The 21292-nt window shown below is 51.2% G+C and overlaps 1 protein-coding gene across 1 annotated transcript; it reads left to right on the top strand.

Annotated features, from left to right (window-relative positions):
- Nucleotides 1-2953: 2953 nt before the first annotated feature.
- ITGAX (integrin subunit alpha X) lies at nucleotides 2954-20884 on the top strand. Its single transcript, XM_082669711.1, has 30 exons — nucleotides 2954-3047; nucleotides 3587-3689; nucleotides 4185-4288; nucleotides 4579-4649; nucleotides 4802-4916; nucleotides 6286-6416; nucleotides 6549-6694; nucleotides 6942-7095; nucleotides 7400-7550; nucleotides 7754-7827; nucleotides 7993-8122; nucleotides 8233-8375; nucleotides 8526-8666; nucleotides 8755-8964; nucleotides 11147-11277; nucleotides 11410-11567; nucleotides 11710-11864; nucleotides 12579-12710; nucleotides 12799-12872; nucleotides 13090-13231; nucleotides 16065-16181; nucleotides 16276-16355; nucleotides 16446-16529; nucleotides 18574-18652; nucleotides 18763-18870; nucleotides 18981-19064; nucleotides 19268-19381; nucleotides 19504-19605; nucleotides 19874-19984; nucleotides 20531-20884. Exons 1-30 carry the CDS (start codon nucleotides 2987-2989, stop codon nucleotides 20627-20629), a joined length of 3504 nt encoding a protein of 1167 aa, XP_082525837.1. The 5' UTR covers nucleotides 2954-2986; the 3' UTR covers nucleotides 20630-20884.
- The last annotated feature ends 408 nt before the right edge of the window (nucleotides 20885-21292 follow it).

The raw sequence follows: 21292 nt of genomic DNA, 5'->3' as shown, positions 1-21292 counted from the left end.
TACGATCCAAGTTATCCTTGCAAAAGGCAAGGTGCCTTACCGTGGCTTTTCTCTGAAACATCATGGAAGTATGTTGGGCAGCTTGAGAGAAGAGATGGAGTCTTACTCATCCAGGATTCTTATCTTGTCCATCCTCACTCATCCAGGGTGGAACCCAAGTCTAAGAAAAGAGAGCGAAGGAAAGGCCAGGTTCAAGGTCCTTTGAAGGCTGGTGGTCTCTTGACCTGTCCACAACACCAGCTCTGAGTCTCCCAGACTTCTTCTGGTTTAAATCATTTCTGGTTGTCTTTTATCCTCTCCAGGATCTGGGCTACTTCTCCTTTCTCTTTATTGGGTTTTTCTGTCACCATTTCCTTCTTGGAATTGAACCCCTGCACCCTCGCTCTCTCCCTCTCTCAAATTTTCTTCATTGCCAAGAATTCCAGGGCCTTTATCCAGCCATGTTGTGTCTGAGGTCTCCTCAGGGCTGCTCCCCTCCGGTGACATTGCTACTCCCATCCCTGTCCCCTCCCCCTCCCCCACTGCCCTGGCACAGCCCGCTCCAGGGTCACCAATGGCCTCTGTAGCCAGATCCAGAGACTTCCTCATTTCTTACTTCACTCAGTGTCACTTGACGGCAGCCTGTGATGTTGTTCATACTCCTTCTCTCCACGTTGCCTTTGCACTGTGCCCTTCTCTCTCCTTCTTTGCGGACACTTTCTTTCCCCACCTTCTTGAGCCCCTATTCTGTGTCCATCATTGGCATTTCCTTGGGACCCAGCCCAGGCCCATTTTTCTCCTTCCTCTTCACACTCCCACCAGTATCTCATCCAGCACTTCTGCCGATGGTTTCAGAACTCATCTCCAGCACAGACTTTTCTCCTGAGATCCAGCCCTGCACACCCTTCAGGATGTGGAGGTTTCCCCCCTTGGGAAGCGCACTTACCTAACGCAATAATCATCATAGCATAGTAAGGATAATAGCCAATAATAAAAGCTCTTAAATATTCTTTCGAGCATTTTCACACTTACAAACTCAACTGTCCCAGCAAAAATAGGAGGTGTGTATTTTTATTATCACCCCATTTTGCAGAGGAGGAAACAGGCATAGAGAGGTCGGAAGAGCCCACGTTTTTTTTTTTAACTTTTAAAATTTTTATTTTTTAAAGTTTGTATTTTTATCAAAGTTATACATAGGCACAAATTATTTTACAAGCTTTGCTATGAAAAATAACAGGCCCTTATCCTTTCCCTCCACATCTCCCTCCCTGGGAGCAGTGGTTTTCAATGAAAGAGCCCAAACACTTTTTTTTTAAATTAAATTAAATTTATTTTTATTATTTTTAAAAATTTTTAGTGGAGTATAGTTGATTTACAATGTTGTGTTAATTTCTGTACAGAAAAGTGAATCAGTTATACATATACATATACCCAGTCTTTAAAATTCTTTTCCCATATAGGTCATTACAAAGTATTGAGAAGAGTTCCCTGTGCTATACAGTAGGCCCTTATTAGTTATCTATTTTATATATATAGTGTGTATATGTCAATCCCAATCTCCGAATTTATCCCTCCCCACCCTCGTTTCCCCCATGGTAACCATTAGTTTGTTTTCTATATCTGTGACTCTATTTCTGTTTTGTGAATAAGTTCATTTGTACCATTTTTTTAGATTCCACATATAAGTGATATCATATATTTGTTTTTCTCTGTCTGACTTACTTCAGGTCCATCCATGTTGCTGAAGATGACATTATTTCATTCTTTTTTATGAGCCCAAACTCTTAAACACCATGTTTTGGCTTCCTCAACACCAAAGTTGCCCTAGCCCACCACCCGTCCCTCCTCCAGTACCCAGGAACCATCACCACTGTCCATGCCTTAGGGACAAGTCAGCCTTCAGTTCATCCCCATGGCCACCAGCTCACCCACAGGCCCTCATCACCTCTCTCCTGAATGATCTGTCTCCAGCTAGCTCCCAAGGAAACCGTGCCTTACACAGCCCCTCTCTCTAGCTTTCTGAAACATAAAATTGAAGATCTCAGTCTTCATAATTTGCTTCTACGCTTCCCTCTGTCCTCGAGATAAAATCAACAGGCCTTAAGGGGGCTTTCTGGGCCTGGGGCCTGCTTCCCCTTCCCTCTTCCCCCACTGACCTCATCTCTTGTCACTTTCTACCTCCCACTCTCTGGTTTCTATCACTGATTTCCTAAGAGGCCCTCCTGTCTCATGCCTCTTCCACAGCTGGCCAACCCTTCTGAAATACGCTCCCCTCTAGTCAGTTGCCTTCAAGACTCAGATCAAGTGTCACCTCTTCGGTGAAGCCTTCCTGGAAATCCACATGCTTCCAAACTGGGTAAGATACCTTGTGACCGATGGGTACCATCTCCTCTCACAGCAATGTCTTGCTGTTTACATATTTTTCTTCTTCACTGACCCCAGGGCTTGGGCCTTGTGGCTTGTGTTTTCTCCCTCTGCTAACAGAGGGCTTGCATAATCAGCCTCAAATTAGACTTGTTGAATAAACGATGAACAAATGAGCAAATACTCACGCTGTACCCCCTTCTAGGGTCCAGCTACTTGACTCCTGGGCCCAGAGGTTTCCAGGTCCAAAAAGGAAAGTTCCTACCAGAGTTTGTCTTAGGGCCCTGACCCCACCTTGGCATCTACCCCTTCCCCTCCCCAGGTTAACTGAAGTTTCAAGGTCAAGGGGAAACTTTTGCCAGTACAACGAGGGAACCTGGAGAGGTAGGGCAGGGCAGGAGATTTGCATGCACCCGAGCCTAGGGTGGGGAGACTAAGAGAAGCAAGTCATATCATCTCTGGACGCAGAGTGTGTGGGCTGCCTGGCCCCTTTCTTTTCCTATTTTAGTTGCATTCTCCACCCTCCACCTCTGAGTCATGCTGACAACTTCCCTCCCTATCTGCGGCCTCCTGTGTCCCTCTCTGTTTACTTGCTTTCTTGGCACCTTGGCCCAGCTGTTTCCCTGGTGGCTCAGACGCTCCGATGCCCATGTCTGACCTTCCAGTCATGACCAGGACCAGGATTTTCCTCCTCCTGTCGATGGGTAAGCTGAGAGTCACGACGAAGGTGGAGGAGGGGATGGGGGTCCAGGTAGGGGGAGAGCTGGAGTTATAGCGGGTTTGGGATCTGGAGTTTGTGGAGATCGAGAGGATACTGAACCCATTTTAGGGAAGTTCAAGAGATTCTGGAAGAGAGGCCAGTTCCCTGGGCAATCCAAACGTTTTTCAAGTAGGCAGAATGAGTCAATCTTATACTCTGTCCACTGCATCCATTTGGCCCCAAGTTTTCCTGGATTTTTCCTCATAGGAGCCCAGGGGGAGGGGTGGAAAAGGAGCATCTTTAGAGCTTGGGCGTTGCTCTGTGGAAATGAAGAACTGAAACTTGCTAGCAGACCAGTGGGTGAACAGCTATCTCTGGACCATCTGAAGGAGAGAAGCAGAGCTGAGCCTGGGGGTCCAGGAGACCAGGAGATGCTGGGGCATTGCACCTGGAGGGGACAGTGGGGCAGGGGGCTGGGGGCCAGGGAGATGGAGCAGAAGGGAGACCCTTCACCAAAGTGTGTCTCCTCACCCTCCTCCCCAGCCCTGGCTTCCTCTTTCTGCTTCAACTTGGACATAGACCAGCCAACAACCTTCCATGTGGACAGTGCTGGGTTTGGATACAGCGTGGTCCAGTATGCCAGCTGGTGAGGACTGTGTGGTGTCTGGCCTTTGGCTCGCATCTACTCTTCCCCTGTCCCTCCCCACATCCCTCTCTTTATTCACAAACTCTCCTCTGTCTGCCATGGCAATTCCCGCCAAGGCTTTGAAGAGCTGGACTGAAAGAAGGGCCGTCTTGCCATCTCGAGGACCCCAGCTAACTTTATTTATCTCTCAAGCAGTTACAAAGTGCCAGGCACCCTTTTGTGGGCACTGATTTCGTCCTCACAGCAACCTTATGACGTAGGAATCCATCACTCAACAAATGTTTATTGAGCATCTATTACTAAATGTCTTAGGAGCCAGGCATACACCAGAGCATAAAACAGACAAAAATCTCTCCCATGCGGAATTTAAATTGTTGTTAATCTCCACTTTACAGATGAGCAAACTGAGGCTCAGAGAGGGGAAACAAACTGGTCAAGTGGCAGTCTGCCTCTGACATCCACACTCTTAGCTGCCGTGTTCTTTTCTCCCCCTAGGCTGGTGGTTGGAGCCCCCCAGGAGATAAAGGCTTCCAATCAAACGGGCGGCCTCTACCAGTGCGACTACAGCACGGGCAAGTGTGAACCCATCCTCCTTCCGGGTGAGTCACTGCTCCCGGCTGAGACCCAGGTCCAGGCTCCCGTGCTCTGGGGGCCTGTGGAGAGCACAGGAGACACACTTCCTGGCTTCAGCTCTGTCTGCAGACCCTTACCCTCAGACAGGCTTCCTGACCTACCCAGAGTCTCCCTTCCCAATGCACCCCTGTACCCCCATACCTCCATCAAGACCTGAGAGCCCCCTTCACCTGTCAGAACCCCTAATCTCCCAGAGAGGAGATGCTCCCTGCCTCCTCTGTCCTGAGGGTGACCACGCACACATCTGTACCTTCAGTGCCTCCAGAGGCTGTGAACATGTCCCTGGGCCTGTCCATGGTGGCCACCACCAGCCCCTTTCGGCTGCTGGTGAGTTGCCCTGGGTCACGGGAGCATCTGAGGGAAAGAGTGGGGACCTGGGGCTGCTGGTGCTGGGGGTCTCGTGAAGGGGGAAGGTGCTGGGATGGGAGGGTGGGACAGAAGCAGGGGCAACCCCTCCCACCAGGCCCCTCTGTCCACAGGCCTGTGGCCCCACCGTGCACCATGCATGCAGGGAGAACATGCACTTGACCGGGTTTTGCTTCCTGCTGGTCTCCCCATCCTGGCAGGCCCAGAGGATCCCGGCTGCCCTGCAGGGTGAGTATTTGGGGCCACTGAGTCCTTCAAGGTACCTATACACCTCTGACTCTGGTTTGCAGTGGAGTCAGAGACACCCCAAAGTGGATAAAAAAGAGGGATCCAGAAAAAAAATTTACTGGATGGTATTGTGATTCCAAACATGGGCTGGAGGGGTCACCGCCTGCTTTTACACCTGCCGCATCACTGTCCCGCCGCAGGACCTTTCCCTCTCTGAGCTTCAGTTTCTTCATCTGCCTGTGGGATAATATCACACCCAACACTGAGAGTAACACACAATGGTCCTCGGCCAGGGTTTGGCACAGTGCCTGGCATGTGGTGAGGGCTCAGTTAATGCCAGCTGCAAGAATTTTTAGAGTGAAGGGCATTTATGTTCACACAATGCACGCTGCAGCACAGATTCGCTCATGCAGCAGGCTGGGAAGGGGTGGTGTGGGTGCCGGCAGTCTGAGCAGTGTGTATGTATGTGTGTGTATGAGTGTGTGATGTATGTATACATGTATGTGTGTGTGTTGTGTTATGTATGTGTGTGTGTGTGTGTGTGTGTGTGTGTGTGTGTGCATGTTGAAGCATAGGGCCCAGCTTCCCTGGTGCTGACAGGGAAGGGGGATGAAGAGGTGGAACAGTGAGCTTTTCAGACCCCCCACCCCGGGGCAGGCCGAGGCCCCTCCCTGGTTTCACATTCACACTCAGGCCGTTGGGGAGACTGACATCTGGGGGCCTGAATGGGGTGCCCCTCCCAGTACCTCCTAGGTTCTAGATTCATCCACAGGTGCCTGGGCTACCAACAGGACACCCCTCTCTCTGATGGGAAGCCTTGGAGGCAGAAGGGGGCAGCTGGGAGCTAGATAGGAATCTCCCTGAGCAAGCCGGGCCAGGAGAGCTTCCGCTTCTGAGGACAGATTCCTCTCTGAGGAGAGTGGGGTCCAGATGGAAGCTGAGGACAGCATAGGACCAGTGTGCCGCTGTTGCCAGGGATGACATTAAAAATGTTTAGCAAAAGTACAGTTTGGTGCTGACCAACTGGGGATGTACCGGGCCAGGGGCTGGAGCAAGGTCCTTTCAGTGCTGGATGGGGGCCATGTTGGGGGAGAAGGTGGGGTAGGGTCAGGGCGCGGGGCACAGACAGCCGAGGAGGAAGGAGGGGCCCCCAGCCTTTCACCATCTGGATTGGAGGAATTGTTACTTTTTTATCAACCAGGTGTGAGCAGCTGAATCGCAGACATGTCCTCTTCAGAGACTTCAGGAGACCAAAGGGCCCTGCTCTAGGCAGGAATTAGGGCAGCCCCTGGGAGGGTGGGTTCTCGTGGCCAGGAGGCCTGGGCTTTGGGAGTGTCCCTCGGGGGACTGGTGCCACCTCCTTCTCCAGAGTGCCCGAGGCAGGAGCAGGACATTGCCTTCCTGATCGATGGTTCAGGCAGCATCTCCTCCACCAATTTTGCCAAAATGCTGAACTTCGTGAAGGCTATGATGAGCCAGTTCCAGAGTCCCAGCTCCCAGGTGTGCTCTCAGGGGAGGGAAGGAAAGGGTGCAGCCGCCCCCTCGCCCTCCCCTCCCCAGGGGAAGCTTGTGGGAGGAACCCCAGGGTCCTGGTGCCTTGGCCCAGCCCCCAGCCCTGTGTGGTTCCCCCAGTTCTCCCTGGTGCAGTTCTCCGACAAGTTCCATGTGCACTTCAATTTCAAAACTTTCGCAACCAGCTCAAACCCACTAAGCCTGCTGAACCCCGTACGGAAGCTGAATGGGTACACGCACACGGCCACAGCCATCAGGATGGTCACGTGAGTCCTGGCTCCTCCCAGGTCTTCCCCCAAAGCATCTGGGTCTTCCTTTGGGCCGCATCTGTCTCCAAGAGGAAGGGAGAGATGGGTACTGGAGTTCAGTCTGTGGTCTCCTCACCAAGCCGGAGGCCTCTGGGTGGGATGGGGGCATCACAGAGGAAGCAGAATCTCCTTGTTCTCACAAAGGCATCAGAGGCTGAGCAGCAGCTCTGTTCACTGGCCTCTGGACCCTCATCTTCTCTGACAGAGAACAGCTGTTCAGTGCCTTATATGGGGCCCGAAAAGATGCCTCCAAAATCCTCATCGTCATCACCGATGGGCAGAAAAAACATGACCCTCTGGATTACAAGGACGTCATTCCCAGTGCTGAGGCTGCTGGCATCATCCGCTATGCAATCGGGGTAGGATGTGGGGATGCCCTCCCACTGCTTCCTCCCCTCGCGGCCTCTTAAGCCACCTTCCCTTTCAAGGGCAGAAACCCCAGCTCTCTCAGCTTCTACTTCAGGATGAAAACTCTGTTTCAGCCTGGGGTATCCTCATCCTTTCCCTAAGCTCCTTGATGAGGCTGTCTGGGCCTCATTTTTCTTGCCTGTACACTGGGTGTAATAATATTAACCTTGCAGGGTTATATTGGAAGATCCCAGCACCCAGCAGGCATATTATAGTTATGATTATTTTCACTGAATTGGTCTTTGCTGGGGACAGGTGGGATCGGCTTTTCAAAATATACATTCCTGGCAAGAATTAAAGGACATCGCATCGAAGCCCTCCCATGAACACATATTTAAAGTGGAGAACTTTGATGCTTTGAGAGACATTCAAAACCAACTGAAAGAGAAGATCTTTGCCATTGAGGGTAAGTCAGAGATGGAACTACTCACTGAAGAAGCCCTCACCCATAAATGTTTTTCCTTCTAGAACCTGGACTCCTGTGTCATGGGCCAGTCTTTCCCTTTGGGTATTAGTCTCCACATGAGATCCTCTTAAAGCTGAGATCCTTCCTGAACCTGGCAAAGCCTGTCTTTCCCCATGAATCCTAGGTGTCATGCTTTCCCCCAGGTACGCAGACTGTAAGCAGCAGTTCCTTCGAACTGGAGATGTCCCAGGAGGGCTTCAGTGCTGTGCTCATGCCTGTGAGTGGGGCCCCTTTCAGGCCACTGATGTAGGGTGAGGCAGGGATGGGAGGAGGGAAGGCAAGAGTGAGTATCAGGCGAGTGGGTGGAACCGTCGGCAGGCACTGTTTTGGAATAGGCTGTCTTCTTCTTCTTCCCACCTGCTCTGGAATCCTTTCCTCCCAGGATGGACCAGTTCTGGGGGCTGTGGGGAGCTTCAGCTGGTCTGGAGGTGCCTTCCTGTACCCCGAAAATAGGAGCCCCACCTTCATCCACGTGTCTCAGGAGCACGCGGACATGAGTGACTCTTACCTGGGTGAGGCAAGGCTGTGGTCGGAGGGCCGGGCGGGAGACGGGCTGCCTGGGAAGGGCAGGGGCCCGGGGGTGGGGAGTGGAAGCCTCTGTGCTGAGGCCTGGTCCCCTCAGGTTACTCCACAGAGCTGGCCGTTTGGAAGGGGGTACACAGCCTGGTCCTGGGGGCCCCCCGCCATCAGCACACCGGGAAGGTTGTCATCTTCATGCAGGTGTCCGGGCAATGGAGGCTGAAGGCTGAAGTCACAGGGACCCAGGTTGGGTGTGGAGGAGGGTCTCCAGGGGCAGAGAGGGAGATGAAGGGAGTGCGGGACCCAGCAGGGAGGGGCCGGTATCCGGGGAGAGGCGGGACCTGGCCCAGCGCGGGTGCAGGGGTAGGCAGGATGACTCCACGCTCTGCCCTCCAGATCGGCTCCTACTTCGGGGCCTCCCTCAGCTCCGTGGACGTGGACAGAGATGGCAGCTCCGACCTGGTCCTCATCGGGGCCCCCCATTACTATGAGCAGAGCCGGGGCGGGCAGGTGTCCGTGTGCCCCTTTCCCCGGGGGGTGAGTGGCTGATGAGACCCGGGCTGGGTGGGGTCTGGGTGTGGAGGGGTCGCCTGGGGTGGGACCTGACACTGTTTGTGTTCTGCAGAGGGCTAAGTGGCAGTGTGGTGCTGTCCTGCGAGGGGAGCAAGGCCACCCCTGGGCCCGCTTTGGGGCAGCTCTGACGGTGCTGGGGGATGTGAACGGGGACAGGCTGACGGACGTGGCCATCGGGGCCCCGGGAGAGCAGGAGAACCGGGGTGCTGTCTACCTGTTTCACGGAACCTCGGGACTGGGCATCAGCCCCGCCCACAGCCAGGTGAGGCCCGGTCACTGTTGCTGTTGCCACAGCAACCTCCTCCAGGCTTTTCCCTGTCTTTGACACTGCTGCCTGGAAAATTCTTTTTTCCCTTATCTTATCTCTTTTATCCAGCACTGAGCACCTAGTAGACAGTAAGAAAAATCTGTGGAATTTGAGAAATGGAAACATTGATCCATTCCCTGCTTTGCATGGTGACTTGATAGTTGAGTGGGTTCTCCACCCAAGCCTTTTAGTCCCCCAGCAGTTTTACACTGTACATAGGCCAGGCATTAGCAAATGCATTTTAGAGATGAAATCTGGGGCATGGAGAAGATAAGTGCCTGGACTTGTCCAAGGTTTATAGTGGATCAAGAATGATGATGAGGGAGGTTCCAACCTCCTGACTCTAACCCAATGCTCCATCTCTTGGAGCCCCCCTTTGCCAGTCAGTTTAGTTCTGGTGGCCTCAGTCTGCCTGTCCACTCACCCCTTCATCTCCCTGGACGCCATGACTTTATTCTCTCCTGCCATCAGTAATCCTGCCAAATGCCCACAAGCAGGAGCCTTTCACCCAAGGGGGCAGGGTTCTCTGAGAAGGGAGGGCTACTTCCCCTGGCAAAAGTTAAGGAAGCCCCAATTAAAAAATAAGGAAAGGATCTGAAAAGACTTTTCTTCAAAGATGATATACAAAGGACGAATACGCACATGAAAAGATATTCAACATCATTAGTTACCAGTTGTCAGGAAATCAAAACCACTTCACATCCACTAGGATGGCTAGAATCAGACAGACAGATGACAAGCGTTGGTGAGGGTGTGGAATATCCGGCACTCTCATCCACTGCTGGTGGGAATGTAAAATGATGCATCTGCTTTGGAAAACAGCTCCTCAAAAGGTTAAACACAGAGTTACTGTATGACCTGGCAGTTCCACCCAAGAGAATTAAAAACATGACCACACCAAAAAAGTTATACGTGATTGTTTATATTAGCATTATTTATAATAACCAAAAGGTGGAAATGACCCAAATGCCCATCAACTGATGGAACAGATAAATAAAATGTGGTATACCCATACAATGGAATATTATTCAGCCATGAAAGGAACGAAACACTGACACATGCTACAGCGTGGATGAACCTTGAAAACATTATGCTAAATGAAAGAAGCCAGCCGCAAAGGACCACATATTGTATGATTCTATTTACATGAAATGTCCAGAATAGGTAAATTCATAAAGACAGAAAGGAGATTAGTGGTTGTCAGGGGCTGGGGTGTAGAGGAGGGACATGGGTATGACATGGTGGTGAGGTCAGTTCTCCTGCACACAAGGCTGTCTGGCTGTGTTTGTACTATTTCTACCCCCTCTTCCTTGGTAATTGGTAAATTTCTCATTCATTTTATTATTACTACTCTCAATGTCTGCCAGTCCCGTCAGTGCCCAGAGATTTAAAGGGCATATTCTTAAAGGGACTGGTCGTTACAGGAGCCATGGAAATAAAAGGGGAGGGACCCACAGGGCGGGTGGTCCAGGAGCGTGGAATCTGCACATGGGCACAGCCCCTCCCCATCCCGACCTGGTCCCACCTTGTCTTCTGAAGAGACAGGGTGGCTACGGAGAGCAAAAAGGGGTCTTGGGCATGAGGTCACAGAGTCTGATTTCAAGTCTGGAATTGGCCTCTTAAAGGCCCTATGGCCTTGGCACCATCTGCAATGTGGGAGGTAGGGCTGGAGCCCTGATACTCATAATAGTAAGTTACTGACTAGTGACCATACGTCAGGTGTGGTTCTAAGAACTCCATGAATTAATTCATTCAATTCTCTGAGGTGTTACTATCCCAGCTGAGGGTTGAGGAAACAGGCACAGAAAGACTGACTCCTGGCCTAAGGTCCCATGGCTCATAAGTGAAGGAGCCAAAGTCAGAACCCAAGACTAACTAGCTGAGTGAGTGAACAAAACTCAGGTCACCGGGCCAGTCTTTCCATCTCCACTTCTTCATTTCTGTCCTAGGAATCTTCCCTTGTCTCCAGTCACCACTTTCCCATCCCCGCCTCTCTTTAGGCACTTCTTGGAGATGTCTTTTTACTGCTCACCCCTTCGTTCTGTCTCCCATACCCCCAGCTCCCTGCTCCTCTCGTTCTTCTGTCCAACTTGTTTCCATCACCCCCAACCTGACTTGCCTCTCCCTCTCTGGCCAGCGGGTCACAGGCGCCCAGTTCTCCCCGAGCCTCCAGTATTTTGGGCAGTCGCTGAGCGGGGGGCAGGACCTCACCATGGATGGACTGGTGGACTTGGCTGTGGGGGCCTGGGGGCACGTGCTGCTGCTCAGGTGAGAACAGCCTTCCCCAGACACTCCCCTGGTGGTCCTGGGTCTGCCTAGGACACCAGCCTCCCTACCTGCCCTCCCAGATTGTCCTCCCAGGACCAAGGGCCTGTCCTCAGCTCAGTGTTCTGCCCGCAGGACCAGACCTGTGCTTAGGGTGTGGGCAAACCTCCACATCACACCTCCAGAGATCACCAGGTCTGTGTATGAATGCCACCAGCAGCTGGCCTTCGCCCAGTCTCTGGGTGAGGCCGTTGTCTGCCTTCGTGTTTCTCAAAGTCCCAAGAACCGGCTGGGTGAGTTATTTCCCCTCTGAACCAGGATGCCCTGACCCTGGGAGTCTCCAAGCCCAGGACTCCTGTCTCCTACCTTGCCCCTTGCCCAGCTGGGAAGTTCCTCACTCTCTCAGCCTTTTCTATTCCCCGCTTTCTCCTACAGCTAACCTCCAAAGCGTTGTGACCTTTGACCTAACCCTTGACCCTGGCCGCCTGAGTCCTCGTGCTGTCTTCGAGGAGACAGGGACTCGGAATCTGACTCGTGTTCGAGACCTGGGGCTGACACAGCACTGTGAGACCGTGAGGTTGCTCCTGCCGGTGAGGGGGCCTCAGAGTCCTGGGAATAGAGGCCATTCTGAGGCTGTCAGGGGACTGGGCAGGGAAAGAACGGGTGTGTTCTGGTCCTCGCTCCGCCCCAGCATGGCACATGGAATGCAGGAGGTACTTGAGGTACTTGACACATGTTGGTGGAGTGAGTGAGTGAATGGATGGATGAGGTTGGCTTCATCTGCCAGAGGCTACACGGCTGGATTTCAGGAAAAAGAGTACGGCTGCTTCAGACAGCCATGGGGCGATGGGGATGGGATTCCTTTATCCAGCTCCTCCCCTGAGACAGGCCCTGTCCTTGTCACCAGGGACCCCGCAGTGGACAAAGCAATCATGCCCAGGGGGAGCTCTGGGAGAAGATCAAAAGTGCTCAGATTCCTAAATGATAGATGTCAGGTGGTGATGCAGGCTATGAAGAGAGATAAAGCTGGGGAGAGGACAGAGAGCGTGTTGGGGGGTCACCGGGAGCAGTCTGGGGAGACCCTGAGTAGAGTAAGTGAGCCTGTGGGAGGCTGCGGGAAGGGTGCTCAAGACCAAGGACAACCACAGCAGAGGTTCTGCACGCAGAATCCTGTGGATGAGCATTTATAGGGGGTGGGTAGGTACCACTGTTACTCCACTTTACGGATGAGGAGACGGGACCCAGCTAGTGGCTGCGATGGTGCATTTCTTAGCCAACTGCTCCCTCCAATGTCCGTTCGCCAGGCCTGTGTGGAGGACCCGGTGACCCCCATCATCTTGCGTCTCAACTTCTCCCTAGTGGGCAAGCCTGTCTCTGGCTTTGGAAACCTCCAGCCTATGCTGGCAGTGGATGCCCAGAGATACTTCATGACCTCTGTGAGTCCTGGTGCTGGGCTCTTCCAGAGCGGGTGGAGGGTGTGGACTCCAGATCTTGGGGAAAACCCTGCTTTCCCTTCACTCTCAGCTCCCCTTTGAGAAGAACTGTGGTGCCGATCACGTCTGCCAGGACGACCTCGGCATCTCCTTTGGGGTCTCAGGGTGAGCGTCCAGCCCCTCAGACCTCCCCTGGTCCCCCATCCCCCTTCCTGGAACCCGGAACTCCTGCCCCTGGCTCTCCCTAACATCTCTACCCAGTGCTCTGGACCCAGACATCCTGTCCCCATCTCTCCCCCGCTTTCCTACTCTGTGTTTCATCCCCACACCATTTCCAGCCTCAGTCACAGAATCACCTCCTCCCCTCTACCCCAACACCCAGCTTGAAGACCCTGATTGTGGGGAGTAACCTGGAGCTGAACTTGGAAGTGAGAGTGTGGAATGATGGAGAGGACTCCTATGGAACCACAATCACCTTCTTCTACCCACCAGGGCTATCTTATCGACGTGTGGCAGGGGGGCAGGTATTGTCCTCTCTGGGGAAGGAAAGGCTGATGGCAGGGGATCAGCAGAGACTCCTGTGCTGGGTTCAAGGCTCAGGCAGGGCTTCCATTGTTTAACAGCCTCTTGTAAACCAAGAGGGCTGGGCTGATCGTGGTTGGGTGGATGTGGTTGTGTTGGCTGGGGCATGCATTGGCTCATTCTGTGTTCAACTCTGGGCTTGCATTTTAAGAATGACCGTCAGGAATGAGTTCCCAGGAGTCTGCTAATGTGAAGAGAGCAAGGACCCTGCTTTACATTTCTTTGTAGTCCACATCCTATCAATATTCCTCTTTTAAAGGAAAACATACCTTGGCCTTCAAATACTTTATTTTATTTTTTTTAACATTTTTATTGGAGTATAATTGCTTTACAATGGTGTGTTAGTTTCTGCTTTATAACAAAGTGAATCAGTTATACATATACATATATCCCCATATCTCCTCCCTCTTGAGTCTCCCTCCCACGCTCCCTATCCCACCCCTCTAGGTGGTCACAAAGCACCGAGCTGATCTCCCTGTGCTATGTGGCTTCTTCCCACTAGCTATCTATTTTAAAATTTGTAACATATATGTAAGTCCATGCCACTTTCTCACTTTGTCCCAGCCTACCCTTCCCCCTCTCTGTGTCCTCAAGTCCATTTTCGACATCTGTGTCTTTATTCCTGTCCTGCCTCTAGGTTCTTCATAACCATTTTTTGTTTTTTTAGATTCCATATATATGTGTTAGCACACAGTATTTGTTTTTCTCTTTCTGACTTACTTCAGTCTGTATGACAGACTCTACGTCCATCCACCTCACTGCAAATAACTCAGTTTTGTTTCTTTTTATGGCTGAGTAATATTCCATTGTATATACGTGCCACATCTTCTTTATCCATTCATCTGTTGATGGACACTTAGGTTGCATCCATGTCCTGGCTATCGTAAATAGAGCTGCAATGAACATTGTGGTACACGACTCTTTTTGAATTATGGTTTTCTCAGGGTATATGCCCAGTAGTGGGATTGCTGGGTCATATGGTAGTTCTATTTTTAGTTTTTAAGGAACCTCCATACTGTTCTCCATAGTGGCTGTATCAATTTACATTCCCACCAGCAGTTCAAGAGGGTTCCCTTTTCTCCACACCCTCTCCAGCATTTATTGTTTGCAGATTTTTTGATGATTCGGCCTTCAAATACTTTAAAACACTGTTCTGGGGAATTCCCTGGTGGTCCAGTGGTTAGGACTCGGTGCTCTCACTGCCGTGGCCCGGGTTCAATCCCTGGTTGGGAAACTAAGATCCCTCAAGCTGTGCAGCGTGGAAAATATAAAATAAAATTAAATAAAAAGTAAGTAAAATAAAATAAAATACTGCTCTGTAGAGGAAGGAGTTGGATTTATTGGTTACTCTAGATCAGAGCTTGGCATACTTTATCTATAAATGGCTAGATAGTAAATATTTCAGCTTTGTGGGCCACAGAGTGTCTTCACATCTTCTCAATTCTGCTGATGTAAGGTGAAAGCAGCCATTGACAATATGTGTATGAATGAGCATGGCTGTGTGCCAATATAACTTTATTTATAAAAGTTGGTGCTGGACTGTCATATGGCAATCCCTGTTCTAGAGGACAGAACTAGGACCACAGGGAGTCAAAGAGAAACAGATTTTTAACAAAAATTTTATTATGAAAAATTATGTTAAACATTTACAAAAGAAGAGAGTAGTTCAACAAACCTCTCCCAAAATTATTGCCCAGATTCAACAATGATCAACATTTCACCACATTTATGTCACCTGTTTTTTTTTCCCTTTACTCAAATATTTTAAAACCAATCCCAGACATCCTGTCATCACACACCTTCCTATTTCACTGTTATGGACAGTAGGGACATCTTACGTGACCCCATAGCCATTATCACACCCAATGAAATGAATGATTCCTTGGTATTTAGACCATAATCAAATTTCCTTAATTGTCTCAAAAATATTTTTTAACTGGTTTATTTGAACCAACATCTTAACTAGGTCTGCACATAATGTTTGGTTGGTCTCCCATGTCTCTCTTAGGCTAGTCTTCCCAATGGGAGCATATTTTGATCAACGCATGAAGAAATACACTAGGAGCGGCAAACTCCAGCTGTGTGGGGGGTGAACACCCTATCGCTGGAGGTACTTCTAGACACATCAACCAGATGCCATGCGTGGACCTTTGTTGGATATTGCGTTTAAAAATGAACTGTAATGTAACATTTTTGGAGACCATCTAGGAAGACAGAACGTGACCTGGATATTAGCTGATCTTAGGGATCAGATTTTGTTGAGTATGATTTGTTGAGTCTTGTCTTATGTTAAAAAATACCCTTGTCTGTTGGTGATACACGCTGAAGTCTTTCAAGATGAAAGTATGTGATGTTAGGAATGTGCTTTAAATTAATCAGGAAAAGAGAAAAAAGAGTGGAGAACAGCTGAATAAAACAAGAGTAGAAAAATGTTGATAATTTAAGCTGCGTGATGGGGACTTTGGGTAGATTTACCTAGTCTCTCCACTTTTGAGTATATTTGAAATTTTCATAGTACAACCTTTTAAAAAGAACCATAAATAAAAAGGAAGAAAAGCAATTATACTCCAATAAAAGTTATTAAAAAAAAAGGAAGAAATGCTAATAAATCTGGGATTTCTACATTAGGAAGAAGTTTGACCAGATAGTGTTTAAAGATTTTTTTTTTAAGAAACATAACCTTAAGGTAGATTCAGGAAACTGTCAGTAGTTTATGGAGTCTCGTTGGAACACTAGCAAATGCTCACCGGCCTTGGTTCATCTGTGCTTCCTTAGAACCAGCTGCAGTCACGTGCCCCGCGCCTGAACTGTGACAGTGCCCCCACCGGGAGCCAGGGCACCCTCAGCACCAGCTGTAGCATCAACCACTTAATCTTCCGTGAGGGCGCCCAGGTGAGCCTTGCTTCTGCCCCGCCTACTCCCCTACCCCCGCCCCGTCCTACTCCTCGGTGACCTCCCCCACACCCCATTCCTACCTCTTCCTCAGATCACCTTCAGGGCCACCTTTGACGTCTCCCCCACGGCCATGCTGGGAGGCCGGCTGCTTCTTGCAGCCAATGTAAGCAGGTGAGTTGGGCCAGGCCCAGGGCAGTGCTCCGTCCCGCTCAGCCTCCTCCTCTGGGGAACTTGCCAGCTGGGATCCTCCTCCCTTTCCAGTGAGAATAACACCCCCAAGATGAGCAAGACCACCTTCCGGCTGGAGCTCCCAGTGAAGTACGCCGTGTACACCATGATCAGCAGGTACCACGCCACGACCTCCAAGGGCTCCTCCTCCATCACTCTGTGGGGCTCGGGGAACTCTCACTCTGCAGCAGCTGAACATCTGTGATATTTAGGTTTTATCATCACCCTCTCAATCGGTAGATGACACTGCTAGCAGCACTTACTAATCAATCATCGAGTGCTCATTGTGGGTTATTGATGATAATAGTAATTGTGATATTATTATCACTACATCCTACATTTAACAGAGGCTTCAGTTCTCAGGAGCCTTTCTTAAAAGCCTCAAGATTGTCCCGGGTTCCCTAAGACATACGAGATGTGACCCTGTTTTCAAGGTTCTTACAGCCTTTTTGGGGAGCAAGGTTATCCTGATTCAAGGAAGAATCTCATCAGGGGCCTCCCTGTGGTTCTGTCTCCTGAGGCTACCTGAGTTTTCAAGGGGACGAGGGGACACTAGGGTCTCCTGGCAGGGGAGGCTTCAGCTAAACATTGAAGTGTCCATGGCATTGCGCTTTAGCCTTGGCATCTGGGCAGGACAATTCCTCACCACAAGGAAGAGATTTACACTCTGCAGGGCTTTTAGAACCACCCCTCCCCTTTTTCCCAGTCTCCTTTGGGAAGGACAGGGGGAAATGACCTGCTGGCTGCAGAGACTGGGGATCAGGGAAAAGCTGGATGAAAGGAAAAGGACTTAAATGCTGCCCAAGGAGGGGTACACACGGTGTTTGACACTAAGGAGTCAAGCTGAGAGCTTGAGCAGATACCTTCCTTCAACAAATACCTTCCTAGCATCTACTATGTTCCAGGCACAGTGCTGTGGTTACTTTCCATAAATTCATTTGTCATTCAACAAAGATTTATTGAGCCCCTATTATGTGTAGTCAACACCAGACATAAGCCCCTGCCTTTGTGAGATCCACACACTCGTGGTGTGAAACAGGCCCACATGGCTTAGCCCGGGTACCTTCCCCTGCTAGTTCTGCCCACGGGCCTCCTTGGATTACCTCCTTCTGCCCAGGGTTTCACTTTCTCCTTCACACCTGCACACTGGGGGCTCTCAGCAGCCCAGGCAGCCTTCAGCTCGGAACTTGCTTGCTGGTGTGAGCTCCGGGGTTATCACACCTGCTTGCAGGGGACCCACCAGCAGGACATGCCATGCCTAGGTGTGTGTGACTCCACACTTGTATTCTACAGTTGTGATTCTGTGGGTCGGGGCACTCCGAGGGGCCCCCAGGACAAGGCTGGGGTGTTTGAGCCCCTCACAGAGGAGGGATGAGACTTTGGAGTCGGAGTGGGAGTTAGAATTTGAATGGTACAGGTAAAGGGCAGGTATGCAAAGAGTAGAGTGGGGCAGGGGGGTGGGGCAGAAGTGAGAGCAGCCACCCAGTGAGGGGCCAGGCTGGCCACTGGGTCTCCAGAGGGGCCTAGGCAGCCTCAAGGTGTTGTTACACTAAGACCCAGGGAAGAGTCTGTGTTGGGCCCACCCTCACCTCCAAACCTCAGGTCTAGAAAAGCTGAGGAGGGAATTCCCCGACGGTCCAGTGGTTAGGACACTGCACTTTCACTGTCGAGGGTGCGGACTTGAAAAGCTGAGGAAACAGGAGAGAAGGGCCCCAGGGAAGGCATCTGGGAGACCAGAAGGGGCAGGTCCAGTAGACACTTGTCAACAGCATCCGCCTGAGTCTCCCTAAACCTTGCTGTGTCCTACCTGCCCATCCGGCATCCTCCGTGTCCATGAAGGCCTGGAAGGAAAACCCAGGCGCAGAGAGGACAGGCCCTGGCCCCCGCTCCCCCCGGGTCAGAGCTCTCAGTCCCTGTCACCGCACCCCCAGCCCAGCCTCCTTGGCGGTCTCCTATGTGGGCAACCTCTGCAAGAACCTTGCACGCAGCTTGAAGCCCAGCCCTGCTCCCTAAACCCTCCCATTACCCCAGATCAGCCACAGACCTCATTCCAGACCACCCCAGGGGCCTCTGACAACCTGTCCTGTCATGCTCCCAGCCAGAGCCTCCTTAGGAGGCCCTAACAGAACTTCCCATCCACCCACGCCTCCTCTCCCCTCAGCCATGAACAGTCCACCAAGTACCTCAACTTCTCGGCCTCCGAGGAGGAGGAAAGCAGCGGGGCTCAGCACAGATACCAGGCACGTGACGGTGACTCAGGAGAGTGGGCTGGGGCAGGGGCCCAGGAGCCAGAGGTTCGGGAGGGATGTGGGGCTCGACATGACCTTTGCCCTCACTGTCCGCCGTGCAGGTGAACAACCTGGGACAGAGGGACCTGCCTGTCAGCATTGACTTCTCAGTGCCCGTGGAACTGAATCGGTTGACCGTGTGGAAGGATATGGAGGTCCTCCACCCTCAGGTACTCAAAGACTGTATGGCTCCTCCACTAATGCCCTCTCCCTGGATTCCTCGGTCCTCATGAATCCCTGATGACCCCATCACATGCTTTCTCCCTGTGTCTTTTCCTAGAACCCATCGATTCAGTGCCCTTCAGAGAGAACAGTGCCCACAGAGTCCGACTTCCTGACCCACTTTCAGAAGAAGCCTGTCCTGGTGAGAGGGCTCTGGGCTGTCCCCCACTGGAAGCCACACTTCAGAGGAATTTAATTCAGGAATGCATGTTACATTAGATGGATGTCTGCTGAACAGCCTGCTTGAGCTCAGATGTGGCTGCTCCCCTCAAATCAGATAGTTGAATGCGGTCTTCTACCTTCAAACCCACCTTTCTCGGGCCTGATGCCGGTTCTCTTCCCCAGGACTGCTCTATTGCTGCCTGCCTGAGGTTCCGCTGTGACATCCGCTCCTTCGGCGTCCAGGAGGAACTTGACTTCATCCTGAAAGGCAATCTCAGCTTCGGCTGGGTCAGCCAGGTGTGTCCCCTCCCAGACTCAGGTGGGGCCTGATGTGTCTGTGCCCACCTCAAGCCAGGGCGTTTCTCTAACCCCGAGCCCTCCCCAGAGCTATTTCCCAGCCTTCCCCTTCTCTTTTGCAGACACTGCAGAAGAAGGTGTTGGTTGTGAGTGTAGCTGAGATCACATTCAACAGATCCGTGTATTCCCAGCTTCCAGGACAGGAGGCATTTCTGAGAGCCCAGGTAGTGACCGTGTGGTAGGCAGTGACCAGGCTGGTCAGAGAGCTCCTGATGCTAAATCTGTGATGCTGAGTGGGGGGCTTGCAAGCCTGGAGAGAGGAAGGATGGAGGTCCCTGGGCAGGACAATTGTCCCTTAGCCCATGAATCCTTCTGTATCTCACTTCTTGGAGCAGAGCCTGATGAAGAAGGGGAGGGAGTTAAAGGGGACCTGGGAGGAGTCTGGGATAGCAAGAGTCCTGATACTTTCTGATGGAGTCATCTCCACTCCAGATGGAGCTGGTGCTGGAGAAGTATGAGGTCTATAACCCCACCCCCATTATTGTGGGCAGCTCTGTGGGAGGACTGCTGCTGCTGGCTCTCATCACAGCCATACTGTACAAGGTGAGTGTTTTCATCCCACTCCTGACACCACGAGAATTTGGTACCACACTTTCTACAGTGTGAGAAAGACTCACCATGGAGTCAGGCACACATTCTTCCTAAGTCACTGCATGTAAGAGATCGCTTCCCACCTGTGACATAACCAGTCCCCAGTTGACCCCATGTCTTTCTATCTGATTCTCAAGCCTCCTCTAATCTGTCTCCATTTCTTTTTCACTCTTCTCCACCTCTTTACATGTTTCCCTTAAACACAAATTAGAACATGAGAGCACAGCCTTGGATTTGATGTTGACACCACCACTGATTCTTTCCTTGACCATTGGCATGTGCTTGGTCCATGCTCGGTCTCGGTTTCTCATTCTGAAGGTGGTTCTACCCAGCTCACAGAACTGTGGCAAAGTCTAAATGACACAATTTATATAAAGTTCCTAGTGCAGTGCTGGAACATAGGGGGGTTCCAGAAATGGTGCTTGCTCCCCCTCCCCATCATCTCTTTTCCTCTCTTCCACTGGCCTTTCTGATTTTCTTCTCCTTCATCCCCAACAGGTTGGCTTCTTCAAACGTCAGTACAAGGAAATGATGGAGGGAGCAAATGGACAGCCTGCTCCAGAAAATGGGACAGGAGACCCCCAAGTTGCCCAGTAAGAAACTACCTCCTGCTCTCCTTTGGATCTGCTCTCCCCTGAGATGTTCCCTGGCCTTCTTACTTTCACCCAAGTCAGGCCTGATGGGGAAGAACATTCCAACTGAGGGAGGCTGGCATCAGGCTGCTTTCTCTCTTTGGGAGGATGCAGTGTGTTTGCACAAAGTACCTAGCCTGGGAAGGGCCATTGGTCTTGTCAAGGCTCCAACTGGAAATCCCAGGACAGGATCCCTGACATGCCTCTCCTGAGGACTTGACTTGGAATTTCTACCTAGAAATAGATGGACAATAGCCTCAGGCTCCAGTCTCCCTTCATCCACTAACCATCGATGGTCTTCCTAAAATACAGTTCTGAACCAGGCTCTCATCCTCATCCATCTTCAGTGGCTTCCCATTACTCGCAGTGTAACTTCTGAACTCTTCAGCTTGTGAACCAATACACAGATGTTTCTTAAAAACCCTGGGATGTATTGAATGGAACATTGTCTGCCTATGGTTAGTGATTGGAGAGCACTTTGAAGTCCTCTATCAGAGATGTGCTGCCCCCAATAAGGTCATTCTTATTATTATGCCGCCCGTCTCAGCATAACGCTCAAAGTGGTGCCCGGTGCTCACCCGGGAGTCAACACACAGCAGGCCATTCCCTGCCCTGGAGAGATCCCACT

Source organism: Grampus griseus (genome assembly GCF_964374135.1).
Source record: "Grampus griseus genome assembly, chromosome: 14".
Classification (NCBI taxonomy): Eukaryota; Metazoa; Chordata; class Mammalia; order Artiodactyla; family Delphinidae; genus Grampus; species Grampus griseus.
Note: the sequence above shows the minus strand (reverse complement) of the source record. Positions and strands in the feature narration are given on the sequence as shown.

Coding starts and splice junctions, on each gene's coding strand:
- ITGAX (XM_082669711.1), top strand. CDS start 2,987: ATGCCCATGTCTGACCTTCCAGTCATGACCAGGACCAGGATTTTCCTC. Junction 6,417..6,548: donor TCCAGAGTCCCAGCTCCCAG/GTGTGCTCTCAG, acceptor TGGTTCCCCCAG/TTCTCCCTGGTGCAGTTCTC. Junction 7,828..7,992: donor TCAGTGCTGTGCTCATGCCT/GTGAGTGGGGCC, acceptor CTTTCCTCCCAG/GATGGACCAGTTCTGGGGGC.